General features: G+C 44.4%; 1 protein-coding gene across 5 annotated transcripts in view; it reads right to left on the reverse strand.

Moving 5' to 3' along the window:
- The window catches only part of LOC125130004 (guanylate-binding protein 2-like), a 64,351-nt gene that overhangs the window by 11,735 nt on the left and 32,389 nt on the right, over nucleotides 1-20,227 (reverse strand). For 4 of the 5 annotated variants that reach the window (XM_047785361.1, XM_047785364.1, XM_047785360.1 and 1 more), the window contains 4 exons: nucleotides 9,723-9,922; nucleotides 2,265-2,473; nucleotides 1,646-1,773; nucleotides 620-729 (listed from right to left, as the gene is read on the reverse strand). In XM_047785361.1, the coding sequence (XP_047641317.1) occupies nucleotides 620-729; nucleotides 1,646-1,773; nucleotides 2,265-2,454 (428 nt within the window). In that variant the 5' untranslated portion in view covers nucleotides 2,455-2,473; nucleotides 9,723-9,922. Of the gene's footprint in view, nucleotides 1-619; nucleotides 730-1,645; nucleotides 1,774-2,264; nucleotides 2,474-9,722; nucleotides 9,923-10,176; nucleotides 10,197-20,227 lie in introns of those variants that run through there. The other variant, XM_047785363.1, reaches the window with a different exon arrangement.

Genomic DNA, 20,227 nt, shown 5'->3' on the forward strand with positions numbered 1-20,227 from the left:
GAGGTAACGGAATCATCCAAGATGAATCCTGAGGTTTGGCAGTGAACATGAGTGGAAATGTACTGGGATGGTGAAGGGGTGCTTCCCATGCCTGAAGCTTCCCCAGGACAGCTGGGACAGGAACGTGGTCCTGAGACCATCTGGACCGTGCACTGGCTGAGCCCAGTGGAAGCCTCTGTAGAAATTCTAAGATCGAGTGCGTGGGTCCAGAAATCTATGTTTTCTCCAGCCACCCAAGACAAGACTCCTCAGTCAATGCTCTCATTTATTTAGCCTGCCTCCTGCCTTCTGAAGCCATCTGCCTTCTGCTTAGGTCTCTCCCTGCCCTCTGGGAACTAAGATGCGGTTCAGACTCCACACAGGAAGCTCCTGAGATCATTAAGTCAGACAGGGGGCTTAGCGAGCCTTGTGCAGCTGAGTGTCTAGGATCAGGCGGGACCAGAAATTCTTGGGCCTCTGGCGGTGACCGGGGTAAACTGGATGCGGAGCATCACTGGCTTCATGGAGGAGGGGGCTCCTTAGTGAGTGCATTCTCCTCAGCTGCCCACATCTGCAACTGGTGACAAAGCGCAGCTGTTCTTTTCTAGACTTCCTGTTGTCTAGACCGCAAAAAGGATACTGCAGCTGGTCCATGGCCTGCTGGTTGATGGTCCCCACGCTGTTGTATATAAGGGTGCTGCTCAGGAGAACTGCCAGGGCAAAGAGCCAGGAGTCATTCTGGTTGTCTCCCTGGAAGTCATTGTAGAAGCACAAGAAGAGTGACTGCGAGCACAGGATTCTGATACAGGTGACAGAGCCTGAACCCAGCTGCCTCTAGTTAACTCTGGAAACTCAACCCCTGTGCAAAATTTTCCCCATCCACACGTGAATTTATAAACCTTAAATTCATGGTGTTGAGAAATTTAAATAAGGCATCGGCTCTAACTGCGTATGAGAGTGCAGAGCAAATGCGGCCTTGATGGTAGTGGCGAGTAGAATTCATCCACATCTCCTGACCTGAGAATGTGATCCTGTTCTGTTCCCATCAGATGTCATGGGGAGGAACCCTTCAGACCGTAGTTAAACTAGTCCCCTTTGACAAGCGTTTTTCAGAAGAGCAATGGTGCAGCTCCTTGATGAGCAAAGCTCTTGTCACCAGATCTCATCCTTGGCTTCTCTTCCGTAGCCCAGCTGTGGACCACCCCATTCCCACCCTCTTTCGGTTCCCAGTGTGAAACGTCAGACGTGTGTGTCGACTGTCCAGTCAGGTTTAGAGGCACCTTCGGCTGCCTCATCAAGACATTTTCCTATGATTTTAAAGGAAAATGACAAAAAAAAAACTTATTAGCCTTCACGGCTTGTAAGCCTATCAATGGGCTTTCCTGACCACTCTCCATGCTTCCATGTGACCGAGCTAGTCAACAATTCTTAAATTAGCCTGTTATTCTCATACTTTGGGTTGACTTTTCCCACTTGGGGCTTGCTCTGGTTTGCTTCACATTGGACCCAGGGTCAAACTGGACCACCACCAAGTACGTAAAATAAAGGAAAAGAATAATACGTTAGTAGGATACATTTGAAGCATAAACCAAATTTTGGGAAGGAGGGACCGTGCTAGAAAGGCTCCTGCTCTGATGTAGGTAGGCTTTAAAAGACTTATTTTTACCTTCTCTACATCCCCCAGGCCCTCGGTGTCAAGCAGAACCAGGGTGTGGTCTGGATTCCTGGGGTGAGGCACACACCACATCCAGATGCCCTTCGTGTGAGACTGCACCGTGGAGCCCAGAGAGAAGCCTGCGGGGGAACAAGACATTATGAGAGGTGGGGGTTTAACAGGAGATGTATCAGGAAACTGAGGTATTAGTTTACAAAATCAAGATTAAAAGAGATAAACGAAAAGATAGTCAGTGTTGATCTTAATGACACCCAGAAAGCGAGGGGAATTAGAACACTCAATACAAACAGAAAAACTTATTTTACCTTAAAGATCAGTGTGAGCTTGATGTTAACCAAAAGCATTTCAGTAAATGTTTTATCATTTATAATTTTATTACTGCCTTAATTCTCCCCAAAAAATTGCACTTTATAGAGGAATTTAGGAAAAGTGGACAGAAAGCACTGACTCTTATCCTCCAGAATAGAGTACGTATAAGTAGCCCATCACTGGACTGAAATTCAGCTTTCACTATGTCCCTGTCTTTAACTTTCTCTGTCCTCACTGTCCTGCATGCTGGGAGTGTGGGTGGACAGCAGGGGTTAGGGTGGGCTTTTTGCGTGTTCCTCACCCTTGTTCTTCCCAGCCAGCTTGTTCATCAGGTAGGATTTGCCTGTGCGGTAGGGGCCCACGATAACCACCACCACCACCGGCTGCGTAATGGCAGACAGGATCTTTGCAGTTTCCAGATTAACCATGAGACGCCCATTAATGTTCTCAATGAGGCACTCCGGGCCTGCCATGAGGGTCTCTGTAGCCATCTCCGGGGTGTCACCCGATCTGCAAGGGAAGAGAGTGGATGGAAAGCCATGTCTAGTCAGTTAGCTAGCCAGAACTTCAAAAATAGGACTAAAATTTGTTTGTGCATCCTTGAACTTTGTTCCTTTTATATATTAAAATGTCCCATGGCAGAGAGACTGAAGTCAAGACGGCAGAGGAACAGGACATGGCACTCCCCTTCTGCCACAAATACATTAAAAAAGGAGAAGAAAAACCACATATAAAACTATTCTCACAGAAAATCTACTGAACACTGGCACGATACCTCAGACTTCAAAAAGAGGCAATCAAACCTCCATATACATGTGTAGGACAAAAGGAACAAAATAGAAAGGAAGAAAAAGCAATAAAATTGTGACCAGCACTCCTGGGAGGAAGCTGTGACAGAATCTGTGCCCTGGGAGGCACGCTGAGTGGCAGGGAGTGCTCCAGGATGAGGCGGGGAGCCTCGGATCCTTGGAGGAATGCACAGCAGCCAAACTGAGGAGGGCGAAGCAGAGAGAGAGGCCGACAGACAATGTACCACTGTCTGGTGTACCCCAGCCTGAGACCCCGGGATAGGGGCTGGGCGCCGAGGCTCAAGCTTTGGAGGTCAACCCCAGGGAAAGGACAGGGTTGGCTGTGTGGAAACAACCTGAGGGGACTGAAGAGTGGTGTACCACAGCCAAGGGGACATGGTCGGAGGACTGAGCCTGCCAGAAGAGCAAGGTGCCATTACTGGGGAGTGTGGGGCCTGGGGGCGGGGGGACTGCCATAAGAACTTCTTCCTTTGTGTGCGTGGCGTCTCAGGGGACACGGTATCTCTCGCCTGGGTAAGGGGTGGATGCAAAGCCACCGCAGCCATTTCAGACTCCAGAGGTGGGTGCAGCCCAGCGCTCACAGCTGCCCCCACCCACGAAGGACGGACGCTGCTGTGGAGGGCCCTGCGACTGGGAGCCACCCCCCTGGGAACACCTGCACCCAGCCATTGCTGCTGCTGAGGGCCCTGTGGTCTGCCACTGCCGCAGCTCCCAGGGTCCTGCAAACAGGCACCGCCCTTTGCCGCCACCTCCCTGAGAACAAATAAGACCTACTTTTGCCTCTGCCAAGGACCTCATGACTGGAGGCCACCTCCACCTCCCTGGGGGTCACTGCCACTGCCAAAGGCCCTACAACCAGGTGCGGTCAGATGCTCCCCCCAACCCCCTCCCCATGGGTTGCTGCCACTGCCAACAGCTGGGCAATCAGGCAAGGGAAGTTCATAGAAATAGAGGCCTTTCTCAAAAAAGAAGAAAAATTTCAAAGCAACAACTAATCTACCACCTAAAGTTAGAATCAGAAAAAGAACAAGCAAAATCTAAAGTCAGTAGAAGGAAGGAAATCATAATGATTAGAGAGGAAATTTTAAAAATTGAGATTTTTAAAAAGCAATAGAAAAAAATCAGTAAAATCAAGAGCTAGTTCTTTGAAAGGATAAAAAAAATTGACAAACCTGTGGCCAGGCTAACCAAGAAGAAAAGAGAAAGGACAGAAATAAACAAAGTAAGCAGTGAAAAGGGAAAAATCTTTTTCTAATACTGCGACTGATACTGCAGAAATACAAAAAAATAAATAAGAGAATATGATGAAAAATTATATGCCAACAAATTTGACAACCTTAAAGAAATGGACAACTTTCTAGAAAAATTCAGCCCACCAAAGGTTGATCAAGAAGAAATAGATAATTTCAATAGATTGATCACTACAACCGAAATTGAATATGTAGTTAAAAAAAAAAACTCCCTACAAACAAAAGTCTGGGACCAGATGGTTCACAGGCGAATTCTACCAAACATACAAAGAAGAAATCATACCCATCCTTATTAAACCTTTCCAAAAGATTAAAGAAGAATGAGCACTCCCAAAGAAATTCTATAAGCCACAATCACCCTAATACCAAAACCAGACAAAGATACTACCAAAGAAGAAAACTATAGGCCAATATCTTTGATGACTATAGATGCAAAAATTCTCAGCAAAATTTTAGCAAACAGAAATCCAACAACACATGAAAAACAGCATACACCATGACCAAGTGGGATTCATTCATCCCAAGTCCACAAGAATGATTTAACATATACAAATCAATCAATATAATACACCAAATTAACAAGAGAAATGTGAAAAACCACATGATCATCTCAATAGATGCAGAAAAAGCATTTGACAAATTCAACATCCATTCATAATAAAAACTCTTACCAAAGTGGGTATAGAGGGAACATATCTCAACATAATAAAAGCAAGTTATGACAAACTCATACCAAATACAATACTCAATGGAGAAAAGCTGAAAGCCTTTCCAGTAAAATCTGGAGCAATACAAGGATGCCCACTCTTGTATGCCGATTTTTATTCAACATAGTATTGGAAGTCCTGGCCACAGCAATCAGATGAAAGAAGGAAGAAAAGAAAGAAGAAAGAGAGAGAGAAGAAGGAAGGGAGGAAGGAAGGAAGAAAAAAAGAAAGATATCCAAATCGAAAGGAATAGGTAAAACTGTCACTCTATGCATACGACATGATACTATACATAGAAAACCCTAAGAACTGCACACAAAAACTGCTTGAACTGATCAACAAATTCAGCAAAGTAGCAGGATACAAGATTAATTTTCAGAAATAAGTTGCATTTCTATATACTAACAATGATATATTAGAAAAGCAACATTAAAAATACCTTTTAAAATCACATCCCCCAAAATTAAATGCATAGGAGTAAAGCTGACCAAAAGGTTAAAGACTTATCTTCTGAGAACTATAAAACATTAATTACGGAAATTAAAGAAGATTCAAAGGAGTGGAAAGATATCCCATTTTCCTTGATTGGAAGAATTAATATTGTTAAACTGGCCATACACCCCAGAGCAACCTGCAGATTTAATGTTATCCTATCAAATTACCTATGACATTTTTCGCAAAACTAAAACAAACAATCTAAAAATTTATATGGAACCACAAAAGACCCAGAATTGCCAAAGCAATCCTGAGGGGGGGGGGGACTAAGCAGGAGGCATAACTCTCCCAGACTTCAGACAATATTAAAAGCTACAGTAATCAAGACAGTGTGGTGCTGATACCAAAACAGACACACAGACCAATGCAACAGAATAGAGAGCCCAGAAATAAACCCAGACACCTATGGTTGATTCACCTTCGACAAAGGAGGCAAGGATATAAAATGGGAACAAGACAGTCTCTTCAGCAACTGTTGCTGGGAAAACTGGGCAGCTGCATGCAAATCAACAAAACTAGAACACACTCTCACACCATGCACACAAATAAACTCAAAATGGCTTAAAGACTTAAACGTAAGACAAGGTATCATAAAACTCCTAGACAAAAATATAGGTAAAACATTCTCTGACATCAACTGTACAAATGTTTTCTTAGGTCAGTGGCCCAAGGCAATAGAAATAAAAGCAAAATAAACCCATGGGACCTAATCAAACTGACAAGCTTTTGCACAGCAAAGGAAATAATTTTTAAAAATGAAAAAAAAAAAAAACCACAGTATGGGAAAAAATAGTTGCAAATGATACAACCAACAAGGGCTTAATCTCCAAAATATGCAAACAACACATACAAGTCAAAGGCAAAAAAACAAACAACCCAATTGAAAAATGGGCAGAAGTCCTAAACAGACATTTCTCTGAAGAAGATATACAGATGGCCAACAAGCACATGAAAAAATGTCCAACATCACTGATTATTAGAGAAATGCAAATCAAAACGACAATGAGGTACCACCTCACACCAGTCAGAATGGCCATCATTAAGCCCACAAATAACAAAAGTTGGAGGGGGTGTGGAGAAAAGGGAACCCTCCTGCACTGTTGGTGGGAATGTCAACTGGTACAACCACTATGGAAACCAGTATGGAAGTACCTTAGAAAACTATACATAGAACTACCCTATGACCCAGCAATCCCACTCTTGGGCATACATCTGGACAAAACTTTCCTGGAAAAAGACACATGCACCCACATGTTCACTGCAGCACTATTCACAATTACCAAGACATGGAAATAACCTAAATGTCCACTGACAGATGAATGGATTAAGAAGATCTGGTATAGGAGTTCCCGTTGTGATGCAATGGAAATGAATGAGGATGGGGGTTCAACCCCTGGCCTCACTCAGTGGGTTAATGATCTGGTGTTGCTGTGAGCTGTGGTATAGGTCACAGATGCTGTTCGGATCTGGCCTTGCTGTGGCTGTGGCATAGGCCAGCAGCTGTAGCTCCAATTCGACCCCTAGCCTGGGAACCTCCATATGCCGAAAGTGCAGCCCTAAAAAAGCAAAAAAAAAAAAAAAAAAAAAAAAGATGTGGTGTATATATACACAATGGAATACTACTCAGCCATAAAAAAGAAAAAATAGGAGTTCCTGTCATGGCTCAGTGGAAACAAACCTGACTAGTATCCATGAGGACGGGGGTTCAATATCTGGCTGTGCTTAGTGGGTTAAGTATCTGGCATTACCGTGAGCTGTGGTGTAGGTCGCAGACATGGCTCAGAGTCTGCTTTGCTATGGCTGTGGTGTAGGCCAGAAACTATGGCTCTGACTTGACCCCTAGCCTGGGAACCTCCATATGCTGCAGGTGTGGCCCTAAAAATACACCCCCCCTCAAAAAAGAACGAAATAATGCCATTTGCAGCAACATGGATAGAACTAGAGATTCTCACACTAAGTGAAATAGTCAGAAAGGGACAGACAGATCCCATGTGGAACCGACCCACATAACAGAAACAGACTCACAGACATGGACAGCCGACTTGTGGTTGCCGAGGGGGAGGGAGTGGGATGGAAAGGGAGGCTGGGGTTAACAGATGCAACCTGTTACGTGTAGAATGGATAGACAGTGCTCCCGCTGCACAGCACAGGGAACTCTATCCTATCACTTGTGACGGAGCACGAGGGAGGATAATGTGAGAAAGGGAATGGGTGTAGGAGTCTGGCCGGGTCCCTCTGCCGTACGACAGGAAGGGGCAGAACAATGTAGATCAACTATCATAAAAAGTAAAATAAAATGCAAAAGTGTCCCAGGGCCTCTTTAAATCTGCCCTTTGGGGCAGTCCACTGGTTCTCTTTCAAAATGACTCTATTGTGAAGGAGCTGAGCCTTACACAAGTCGCACGGGTGTGGAGGGTTTCCTCCTCTGCCACCTCCCGGCTTCCTCTGATGTTAGCATCTTAGGTCAGCACAGAACACTGACGGAAACGGGAGTGTAGCCAACCAGTCCACACACGGCTTTCCCCGTCACCAGTCTTCCCCAGGAGGCTCTTTTCTTTCTTTTTTTTTTTGGTCGTTGTTGTTGTGGCTCTTTCTTGGGCCGCTCCCACGGCATATGGAGGTTCCCAGGCTAGGGGTTCAATTGGAGCTGTAGCCGCCGGCCTACGCCAGAGCCACAGCAACGCGGGATCCGAGCCACGTCTGCAACCTACACCCCAGCTCACGGCAACGCCGGATCGTCAACCCACTGAGCAAGGGCAGGGACCGAACCCGCAACCTCATGGTTCCTAGTCGGGTTCGTTAACCACTGCACCACGACGGGAACCCCCTCTTTTCTGATCCACAGTGCCGTCCGGGATCCTTCCTTGCCTTTGGCCATCATCTTCCTGAGATCCTCCTCCATCCCCCACCGCTCCTTCGTCTTCCAACCAATTCTGTTGCTTAACAAGGGCCCCGGCTTTTTGCCTACTTCACTTGTAATTCTTGACAAACAAGCTCTGCAACTCGCTGTGGTCTTACGGTTTTGACCTATACAGACTTCTTCAATTTTGTCATGAACACAACTTAGGTGCTCCTTGAATCTGTGTCTCCCAGGCCACAGTCCTAACAGATCTCAAAGATCTCTTTATTTCAACCAGGTCGCAGTTTCTGAAATTTCGGTTAACACTCTGTATATTTTTGACTCAATGATATCACCAGATTGGGACCTCCTTGTTCTAAGACTGATTCTTTATTATCTCTGCATCTATCACCTCACATGTTGCTTTTAATTATCTCAAGTAATGAAGCCACGATTATGAAACATTAATTTAAATAACCAAAGCTTCTTTTCTCTCTGAACTCTGCTCCGTATAGAGTATTTATTCACACGATTTTAGGCATGATCTCTTTAACCAGGACTTGATGATTTGAAGATTTTGATAATTTTGTAAAGTTAAAAAGAGGTGGAGTTCCCGTCGTGGCACAGCAGAAACAAATTTGACTAGGAACCATGAGGTTGCTGGTTCGATCCCTGGCCTTGCTCAGTGGGTTAAGGATCTGGCATTGCTGTGGCTGCGGTGTAGGCTGGCAGCTACACCTTGGATTAGACTCCTAGCCTGGGAACCTCCGTATGCCACAGGTGTGGCCCTTAAAAAAAAAAAAAAAAAAGCAAAAAGAATCTTAGCGATGCCTTAATGTTATCTTTTGAACTTCGATGTCTCAATCTCTGTGACCTGAACTGTTCATGATAAACATTTGTTAGCTTTTTGAGATACCAACAAATGCAGACTGCAGCCTGCCAGTTTTTGTTCTTATCCTAAAGAAACCAAGGCTTCCTTCTACTACCACTGACGACTTCCGACTTGCCCCGGCTGAGGGCTGAGACCTACTATGAGGCGCATCTTGCCTCCTAACTGGCTTCCCCTCTTCAGGGGATGGTCACCCCCCACCCCCGCCAAGTGGTTTTCATGTCTATGGTCGGACCCATCGCCTTTTAAAACAATGGCTCACAGGGACGGCAGGTGGAGCAGATGGTCTATCTGATGTTACAACATGAGAAATAACGCTTTTATAAAGCGGGAATCCGTCAGAGACTGACTCAGAAAAAATGGCTACACAAGGATGTTATAAGCTCCTAAAACACAAGTTGTTAGCTCTTCTCACAGTCCCCGAGTTCTACTTCCCCAGCATCAGAACAGTTTGCAATAAAGAAAGAAATGGAGTCGGACCTTCATTAAGCGCCTTTTACCAAAGGTAAATGTATATTTAAAAGTGTCAAGAAAGAGAGAACCTTACAACAATCCAGGCTCTGGGTTTAGACTCTGCCTCTCCTGGAACGTTATCCGACGCAGAGCTGCAGCAGCGGGCACTTCCAGGGCCTTCTGCTGCCTGACTACGTTAGCATGTCATCTAGAGTCCTGTGCCAGATCAGGCTCAGCTGCAGCCTGTCTTGGGATGCTCATTTTAGAGAATATTTACTGCATTTTGTACACCTCTTCCCACCCAGCCTTCATCTTACCTGGAGCAGAGATCCTCCAGGGTGAGGAAAAAAAAAAAAAAAAAAAAGGACAGCTGCTTCTTTTTCTTCTGAGTTGAGCTGCCCTGGTTTCTCGGTTCTCTCTCCCTGGCAGTTTAGGCTTTATTCCACTGGAGTTCTGGAAGCATCCAGATTTTTTTTCAGAAACCTGATGATGGGAAATCAAAACCAGCAGGCAACAGCTGCAAAGAAATAGACACAAAATGAAACTGAAAGCAGAGTCCACGGCAATTACTCTCACAAAGGAGCCACCAGGAGCTACGTTAATGGGCACGTCTTGCGTGATTTCTCAACTGGGATCTTTAAACTGTATTATTAGAAGATATCTTTGAGACTGCTTGCAGTAAAAAGTAAAGTCCACTGGATCAATTAAAAGAAGCCTATTTATTTCATGATTGGGGCCAGTTTGAAAAGCATGGGGGTGAGGAACACTGACTATTTTCCGGGTCCGACTGCCTAGCGTGTTGGAGTCATTCGCAGGGCAGCTGGTTACTTCCTCATTTTAGCAAGTGAGGAATGTGAGTTGTCAGGGGGAGTGACCATGGCTCACACACGTTTGAATTCTCAGCACCTAAGCCCGGGACTGGCACTTAGTGCTTAAGAAATTACGAATCACAGTGAGGAGAGCTTCCATTTCTTGGCCCACTTGTTTCAGACTGAGTGACAAGTTCTTCACCTAGACTGTCCCCTCCTGGTCTTATTAGAGATGTGTCTGTCACAACATTGCAGAGTGATTTAACAACTTGTTAAAATCACAAGGTACTGAGAAGGTTTGAACCCCAAAATTCTTCTTCCAGAACCCACGCTATCCACCACCTCACTTAACACCTCTATGTTTGCTGACTGAACAATAATACTAATGTTTCTCATTTATCAGTGGCTGTCTAGGCCAGAGTCTACATATGTAGTTTAAGACTCATAATTATGGTTTCGGGTATGGGTAATTATTATCCCCATTGTTCAGTGAGGAAAAAAGAGTCAGAAGGTAAGAAACATGTCTCCCTAAGTGTTCTTTGTGTATTTTAGAAGATCATATAGGCCGCAAATGTTGAGTGAGGTATTTTGTGGATACCGATTAGAACGCAATAAAAGGCCATGAAATTTCTTCCTTTTTTTCTTAATTCCACCCCTAGCCTCTGAGTTTCCATATGGATATATACACAAATAAATATCAATATAACATAGGTCTGAATAAAACAAATCTTTTCCTAAAATGGAACCTGCTCTTTAGTTGAAAAGAGAGTTACACTAAAAGGGAAGATTAGAATCAGCGGAATGAGAAGGGTGAGTGTGGGCTGAAGAAATTCTAATGCTAACGTTGTGGTGGACGTCCATCTAAAATATTATCCCAGACTTATAGCTAAATGCCAGCCTGATACGTCAACAAGGAGCAGGAAGGCTGGCCAGGGATCACTGAACACCGTTACAGGCAGAAACGACGACTTCGGAAATAAATGGTCCTGGGTCCAATTTTATGCATAAGGAAAACCAGGGAAAGGACTGCAACCACATGCCATTCACAAAAAGCAACACAAGGAGGACTGCAGAACTATATGTAAAAGGTGAAACCGTCAAGTCTCTTGAAAATAATGTGGAAAAATACTGTGAAATATTAGAGAGTAGGGAAAGTACTTTAGGAAACAAAATACGCTAACTATATAGAAAAGATGAACAAATATGACAATATTAAATTGATATATTGTCAAAATACACCATCATCAAGAAAAAAGGCAATGAAGACTATGAGAAGACGTATGTAATTATAAATGACCCTTTTACAGACTATATAGGTAATTTCTACAAAAACAGGTACTCAATGGAAAAATGGACGTGATGCCCACGCACTTCATAACGAAGATGCCCAAGTGATGACAAACGTTAGAACAGGGCCTAATATCATGAGTGACGAGAGAAAGACGACGTCGCATCATGAAGACACTGCAGGGCACACCCACCACAACGGCTTAAGTTAGCAAAGCACTGATAACTGCGAGTGTGAGGCAGGCTGTGGAGCCGCTGGGCTTCTCAGACCACACCCCCGAGGACACTGAGCCCACGCACTGGGCTGGGTTTGTTATTGGTGTTGACGGCATCAGGAGGTGCCTCCTGGCGCTTATGCCCTTGTCTGGTCCCGTCCACATCAAGTGCAGGGTTGGCCATGTGACTCGACGAGGATACGTCAGCAGACGGGGCACAGGGATGAGACGTCCTCCTGCGCGGGGCTTGGCTTCTGGAGCCCAGCCTCTACAAGGATTAGGCCAGACCACCGAGTGATGAAAATCGCACGTAAGGAGATTGGTCCCAGGCTTCCAAGCGTCCCCACCAAGACCCGACGCGTGTGGATGCGTCCATCTTACGTCCTCCACGTCCAGCTGGTCACTCGTACAGTGCGGCCCCATGAGAGAAGCCTGGCGAGTCCAGCAGAACAAGGCACCCAACTCGCAAACGTGTGACGAAGAACAGAACTGCTGTTTTGAGTCAGCGGGATTGGAGTGTTTGTTACACGGCAACTGAAAATGGAGTCGCCCCCTCGGGAAAACTGTTTGGCCTCATATGCAGTGACGCTAAAGCTACGTTCTCCACCGACCGGGCCGTTTCATTCCTCAGTACGGGATCATCAGAGTAAATGCACATGTTTATCAGAGACATCCGCAGAATGACCATTTCAGCTGTGTTTATAATACCTCCAAACTGAAAACTATTCGAATGTAAATCAGCAGTAAGATGGATAAGTGGTCTGTCTGTCCAGTGGGATGCGCCTTGGAGCCTTGAAACTGACCACGCCACCCTTAGACCCAGTGCTGGAGATGAGCCTCCTGGTTGTTAGAGAGAAAGGAGCTGGCCCCAATCATACAGGCTGCCTGCTTCATTCCATTGATGTGAAGTTCAGAAGCGAGCAAATCCAATCGCCGATGTCAAATGCCAGAAAGTGGTTATTCTGGAAGGGGGGGAGGGGAATGACCAGAAGGGGGTGGAGGAAGGCCTCCGGGGTTCTGGCGCAACCCCCGGATCAGGGTGCTCGTGTTCCCTTTGCGATGCCGCGCCCGCTGCTGACTGTCGAGCTGAGCCGTTGTCCGTTCCCATCCTATAAATACACGGAATTTTTCAAAAATCTGGGAGACGTCTTTACCCGAAGAAATAAGCCAGCTGGGGCTTCATTTATGACTGTGTTTTCCCCACAACAAAGAAAAACGCAGTGAGTCCACCCTGCACTGCTGCTTCTCCAATGTCACAGTCCTCTGGTAATAGTTAGACGGCTTTGTGAAATAACGAGAAAATGGCCAGCCAGATCCCCAATTAAGATAAAGTGGGCAACTGAACTTTCAGGAAAATAGGCTCAGGTCCTGAAATAACCAGTCACTGTGTCCACAGAGTTTGGGGCTGTATCACCTCTAATCTGAGGGAAACTGGGCAGGGACCCTCCAACCCTGCCTGTCTCACTTCTTCCCTTCTCTACCTTACTCTGATTAATATTTTGAAAACTATGAGGTCCATAGTTCATCCCTATCTTGTTTATGACTGTAAACTTGTGTCAATTTAAGGACAAGGCACCTTTGTAACTTTAGTTCCTTTTAGTCAAAGTGAGACTGAAAGTGAAAGGAGGGCAGGGCTGCTTTGAAACAGAGTCAATGCTGAGAAATCAGCTGCTGCTTCTCCAGACCAATAGTCTGTTGTTTATCTGAAACCAAGAAACAGTTCCAGGAGCAGCTGACTCTTCTTGTGAATTTTGTGCGATGCAGGGTAAAAAAAAAAAAAAAAAAAAAAAAGGTGAATTTCAGCTGCTTGTTCGCTGGAAAAAGCTCATTTCCCTACACCCTTTTCAGAGGGTTTCTTTAGAAATGAAGAGCCAGTGTTTCTTTCTATAAACTGAATGTAAACAAAACTCCAGGCTCTAAATAAAACCACTCGCAGCTTTCCAACCCAGAGGAATCTCCAAATGCCTGGGTTCCTCCTCTGCTGAAGGGTGAGCACCCAGAACGCCAGTGCTTCCAGCTCCCTGACAAATGAGAACTTAATCTAGGTTCAGTCCTGGCTGTACCCATGTTTTCTCAGGGAGATGAGAACAGTTTTATTATTCTTTCAGATGAGGGCAGTGACCTCAACGATAGCTACTGCCATTTTCAATGAGCATACAGTGAACTCTGGGAAGGAAGGTAAGGAACATTCAGGATGTCACAGCAGATGTGCCCTCCAGGCCTCAGGGGAAAACAGGAGACCAGTGATCCAAGGAAACGTGTCACTTACTGGCTAAAAACTGTGCAAAGGCTCTTCCCTGCTTGGCTATAGAAAAAGGGTGAAATTTCCTCCTGCCTTCTAGTCACTTTCAGGCTCCCTATATGCATGTACCAGCTTCACTTACTCCATTAAAAAACAAAAAAAAAAAAACCCAAAAAGTTCTCCTTTCTAACTTGTTACAGTGAGAACGACCTTTGTTGATTAAAATTTTAATTTACCAACAACATGAAACCACTGAATCTGCTCTCTACTCCACAAACTCTTTTCCAGACAAGCTAAAGTTATTATTCATAATAAATTTGGACAGGTTGGTTGAGAAAATTCACTTTATGGTAGATATAAAATTATTCTTATGAAAAATACATAAATCAAATATTAGTGTAGAAATGCCTGGAAGCATATATTGAACACTGCTAAATTAATCTCATTTTTTACTACTTGCTGGAATTAGAGATTATTTTTTAATTTTTCTACTTCTCTGAGTATTGCGAATTTTTTTCAAAGACTACAAATTGTTTTCCAATAGTAAAAAAACACACACAATAAGAAAGTAGTTTCCCTTTTGAAAAAGAAAATAATTTATTCAAGACATAGTTTCTGCTATATATTGAGTATCACAATCCATTGGTCATTCATTTGCTAGACAAGCATTTAATGTGCAAAAACGTTATACAAAGCCCATCCTACATTAGTGTTCAACTGGCTACAGACAGGCGGTTATTATATCAAAATACTCATGTGGGAAAGGCAAGTTGGGATGACAGAGTGTCCTTGTCCCCCTGGTGGGGGGGACACAGAGGTGCAGCATCCAACATTTCACCCCGGTGAGCAAACAGGAAGAGAGATCATTGTATTATCAATGTGGTAAGTCTGTATTATTTTTAAAATTTCCCCTGTGTGGGAGACCTTTTACCTGGAGCCTTTTCGTGGAGTGTGTGGCAACTGTAACAAATTACGCTTGAACTTCAAACTGGATAACTCGTCCTCTGACTCGGCTTTCTTGTCCTCCGACTCACCCTTGATCCCTTCCTGATGTACAAAGAGCACTAGTTCCACGTCGGCTTTCACGTGCTGAGTGCTTCGCATTCCATTTGCCGGTCCTCGTGCTGGGGAGACGGACAGAGCTTTTCCCTGCCCCTCGTCCCTCTCCAGACCATCCAGACACGCTGTCTGCAGCACGTTTCTCTAGGGCATCCCAACGGGCTTCGGGACGGGCTTAGCTGCAGGACTTCTCATTGCAGGGCTGGTTGGAGAAACTGCAAGGTGTCTAAGAATTACCTCCCCCCCCCCACTCAGGAAGCAGAGCTGAGACATCAGGACTGGCTGCAGAGCTGCTGTCTCATGGTTCAGTGGACAGCGTGCACATTCCACCAGGCCGTCACCCTGTGGGCATCGTGTTAAGTGAGATACGGGTTCTCAGAAAAAGCCCGATTTCATTTCAGCAGAAGCACACTGAACACACTTTTTAAAAATCTGTGGTGGGACCAGGAGGAGCTTTCATGATTCCGGTAATTACTTTACCGTTTTAAGCACCATTATTAGTCTGTGAGCCCGTGGCAATAGCTTAATTCCTTGCAATTGTCATGGGAGGAAGTTAGAGGCCACAGAGCACATGTGTTTCAGCCCCTCAGGTTCGGAGGGGCATGCTTGTCCTTTCAGCTTCAGGGAGTCCCTTCTGCACTAGTTCCTCAACCTTGTCCAGTGTTCTGAGAACCCTGGGAGAGCAGGGAATGATGTGAGGACATGGTGCATTGAACGGCAATTCCTGGATTTATTCAGCCAACATGAGTTTTTGATACGGTGAGTTCTGCACAAAGAACCAAAGGTATATGACGGTGACCAAATACTCAAGATCAAGGGACCGTAGGAGAGACTCAAGTACGTGGGTAATTTCGATGCCACAACTCTATGAGAGGTGCTATGGTAGCAGGGAGAGCATGCAAGGTACAACGGCAGCACACTGAAGGTCACCTCATCCAGTCTCAGAAAAATAGGAAACAGGACCCTGTCAGGAGGAACAGGGCTTCGAGAATAAGGAGAATCAGATGAGGAAGCAAAAGCGTCTTCTGTGCACCGCGTGCAGAGGCTGAGAGTTAAATCCAGCTTGTAGAACCACAAGCAGTTCATTCGAGCAGAGCAGAGTCCAAAGCAGCAGACAGCATAAAGCATGCCCCCAGGATGGAGCCGATTCAGAAGAAGAGACTCCTTCCACTTCACCAACTTGACCCATGTGGGGCTGGACTGTGGGCACCACCCCAGCCAGCCTCCCACGTGAGTTCATATCTGAAGAGACTGGGGAGCTGCATTTTAAAGCCTTGTTGAAAAACCAGATGCCGATGAGCCACAGTAGAAGCAAAGCCCCACACATACTGAGCCCAGAGGTAGCCTTAGGACAAAGGGACTCCTGGTTCCCAGTGACAGTGATGCCCTCTGGGGATCTTTGTCTTGGCAGGCGGTGAAGTAGGAACAGAGACGTTTTTCATGCGCCTGGAAATTACTACCCAGCTGGTCCTCTGGCAGGTTATCAATATGGAGTAAGAGATTTTTTTCCCCCGTCGGCTGGTCAAGGACCAAACCCTTCCAGTTTAGAAAGAACCGCCTGATACACTCGGGGCCCGTTGGAACTGGGGATTTGGAGAATTCTTCCCTGCAGATGGGAAGAACTGGCGATCCCTGGAGGGGCAGCCTTTCGTCCACAGGGAGGAGGCCTTCTGTGTCCAGGACTCTGTGCATCACTCCAGCTCCCATGCCTTTAAATCTTCTTTAATCCAACCTAGCACTACCTTGTTGCAAATCAAATTTGCACGAATCCTGCAAAGACAAGGAGCATCGTTTTCTGCACAGGCCCAGAGGGAAGGAAGTGCTTCAGGGGAGGAAGGCGAGGCATGCAGCCCCAGTGAATAAGCTTAGGGTTGGTTTTCTCAGCACAGGTATGGAGTTTGGTGGATTAAGTTTCCTACTAAATGTTCATGGAACAATTGATTAATGAAAAATATGGTCATAATTCCTTGTGATTTTATTGTTTCCATGGCAAAAATGAAAAGTGGGCCTGGAATAATGTAATAAGGTAATGCCAGAAAGACATGTTTCCTGTAAAAATATCATGTGGGGGAGTTCCCGTCATGGCGCAGTGGTTAACGAATCTGACTAGGAACCATGAGGTTGTGGGTTTGATTCCTGGCCTTGCTCAGTGAGTTAAGGATCTGGCATTGCTGTGGCTGTGGTGTAGGCCGGCGGCTATAGCTCTGATTAGACCCCTAGCCTGGGAACCTCCATATGCCACGGGAAGCGGCCCTAGAAAAGGCAAAAAGATTAAAAAATATATATATATATCATGCGGAAGCGAGTGAAACCCAGGCCAGTAAAGCAAAACTTAGAAATCAGAGCTATGTATGTCTATCCACATATCTACCTGTATCTCTCTCTCTCTCCATATCTATACACACAGAAAACTCGGAAGTGTAAGGTTAACCTAAATATAATTTAGAACTCACCAGTATCTCTCTCAGAGTATATCACACTTGACAATGTCTTACGGAGTCAGTCTGTGGTACTTAGCATGTTTTCAATAAGTGTTTATTGATGGAATGAAGAAACCAATGAGTAAATAAAAACAGACATTCTTTCTAGGGGTCATCAGTCATCCAACGTGCTAAATACAGCGAATATAGTAAAATCATAACAAGAAAATGGTACTGAAACGTGTAAGCCTCCAAGGAGGAACAGTTAAGTCCTGAGAAAAGTAAAATGAAGAATTTGATAGTCTTCTAAAAGGATGTGTCATTTTGGGGGAAACATTTAGATGTAAATATCCTTTCTTAAAAGATGCAGCTGCCCAGGCACTAGCAAAACATGCTTTGTGCGGTACCTTTTTTCTCATGAAGTCATTTTTCTTTCTTGAGATTCTGCATTTATTTTTGGCACTGCTCTGATGGGCTATTTTTGGCAGTACAGAATAGGAGGTGGACATAATGAGGAACATATGTATGTGAGCCTTAAGAAGTTACAGCATTCGGAGTTCCCGTCATGGCTCAGCAGTTAGCGAACCCTACTAGCATCCATGAGGATGCGGGTTCAATCCCTGGCCTTGCTCAGTGGGTTTAGAAGCCGGCCATGAGCTGTGGTGTAGGTCACAGGCACAGCTCAGATCCCACATTACTGTGGCTCTGGTGTAGGCCACCAGCTGCAGTTTTGATTGGACCCCTAGCCTGGGAGCCTCCATATGCCACAAGTGTGGCCCTAAAAAACCAAAAAGACAAAAAAAAAAAAAGGAAGTTATAGCGCTTATTGTAAGCTAGAAAATTATTTTCATGGTATTAGCTTAGTATAACATCATTTGTACCAACACTGGTTCTCAAATTTGGGGATTGTTAATTTTTTGAGTTAACGTGATAGGGCTGCCTATCTTGACAGACAGCTGGCGTAACATTATTTCTAAGCAGGTCTGTGAGCAGGCATTTCTGGAAGAGATTAACATTTGATTCAACAGCCTGAGGGAAGAAAGTCCCCGTCACCATGCTGTGTCCTAGTGTCTCTCCACCTCGCCTCTGTTCCTTTACCTTCTTCACCGCTCTGTCCGTAAGACAGAACACAGAGCCCTGGACTCAAATGTCCAATAAAGCATTTACTAAACTGTATTATTCTCCCCTGTGTTAAAGATTAGATACTAATCTTGCCCTATAGTACAATTTATTTCTACCGATGGTTTTCCTGCAAAACATGAGTTAATTTTTACTGAGACATGCAATCCAAGAGCATAGAAGGGGAATGAGCAAACACACAGCAGCAGGAGTGACTTCCAGGAATCAGCCAGAGCCCAAGGACGCCAGTGTAACCGATCACAGAAGAAGAGCTTGAAGGATCAGTTGGGAGCTGAGTCATGGGCATAATTCCACAGGCAGAGTCTTAAAAGTTGTCATTAGGCAAGTTCAGAGCTTTGCTTGAGGACCATCTTTCCCGTGGCAGGAGGAGAGAAAGAATAAAGTGGATTCTGAAAATAGAGATCAAGTAGGAGGCTGCTGCTGTTGTTTAGAAGACAGGACAAAGTTCCAACGCTCAAGGCCTATGTGAAAGCATTTTCCACAGGGTCACTCAGGGATTTAGTTTCCTTCCATTTCAGTGTTCTGCACCCATTAAGACACTCTGCTGATCTGCAAGCTCAGAAATGACTACTGACAAACCTGTGATCCAAATAAATACAGAAAAAGAAACTAGTAAATTATAAGCTCAGCATTCTATGGCTCAATTTCACAGGGACACACGTTTGCTTCTGCACATATTCCATGTTCAAGCTTAATCATGTGTCCTCACTTATAAAGCAGCTGGAAAAAAATATAATCTCTGGCTGGTTTTCCATTAGCTCATTTGTACAATAAACTCATACAATATTTAGAGCTGAAAGGTATGCAACAATAACACAGAATTATTTTTACATCCCAAAATTAAACTCATGGCTTCAAGTATTGGACTCAGTTGAGCTAAGCATAGTGGCCTAGGACTACTTAAGCTACAGAAATTAATTTAGGAGGAGGGTTGGGCATATGATACAAATCTGAATAAAGAGAATCCTTCCACAGCCAGCTTAACTAAAGTTTCTTTCTGTGTCTTTTCTTTTTCTTCAAAAAGACTATCAGCTGACTTTTCAGCAGAAACTCTATAAACCAGTAGGGAGTAGCATAAGGTATTTAAAGTGATGAAACGGAAACACCCACAACCAGGACTATTCTACCTGGCAAGGCTTTCATGCAGGTTTGCTGGAAAGATGAAAAGTTGTACAGAGAAGCAAAAGCTAAAAGACTTTGGCCCCACCAAACCAGCTTTACAAGAAATGTTAAGGGAATTTGTCAAAGCAAAAAAGGAAAGGTTATAAGTAGAAACATAAAAATTACAAAAAGAAAAAGTTCATTGGTAAAAGAAAATATATAGTAAAGGTAGTAAGTCAGCCATGTATAAATTTAGTAGGAAGGTTTAAAAGGAAAAGTAAAGTCATCTATACCCAAATAAGTAGTTAAGGCATACACAGAACAAAATTATATAAAATAGGATGTGAAAAACAAGAAACACAATGGGGGGGGATAGAAATGCAAAGTTTTTAAAATGGGTATGAACTTAAGAGACCAGCAACCTAAAATAATCACATATATATAGCTACATATAACCCTCAGAATTACCACAAACCAAAAATTTTTAATAGATACACACAGAGAAAAAGAAAGGCATTCATATGTAACACTAAAGATAGGCATCAAGTC

This window comes from Phacochoerus africanus, chromosome 6 (genome assembly GCF_016906955.1).
Source record: "Phacochoerus africanus isolate WHEZ1 chromosome 6, ROS_Pafr_v1, whole genome shotgun sequence".
Lineage (NCBI taxonomy): Eukaryota > Metazoa > Chordata > Mammalia > Artiodactyla > Suidae > Phacochoerus > Phacochoerus africanus.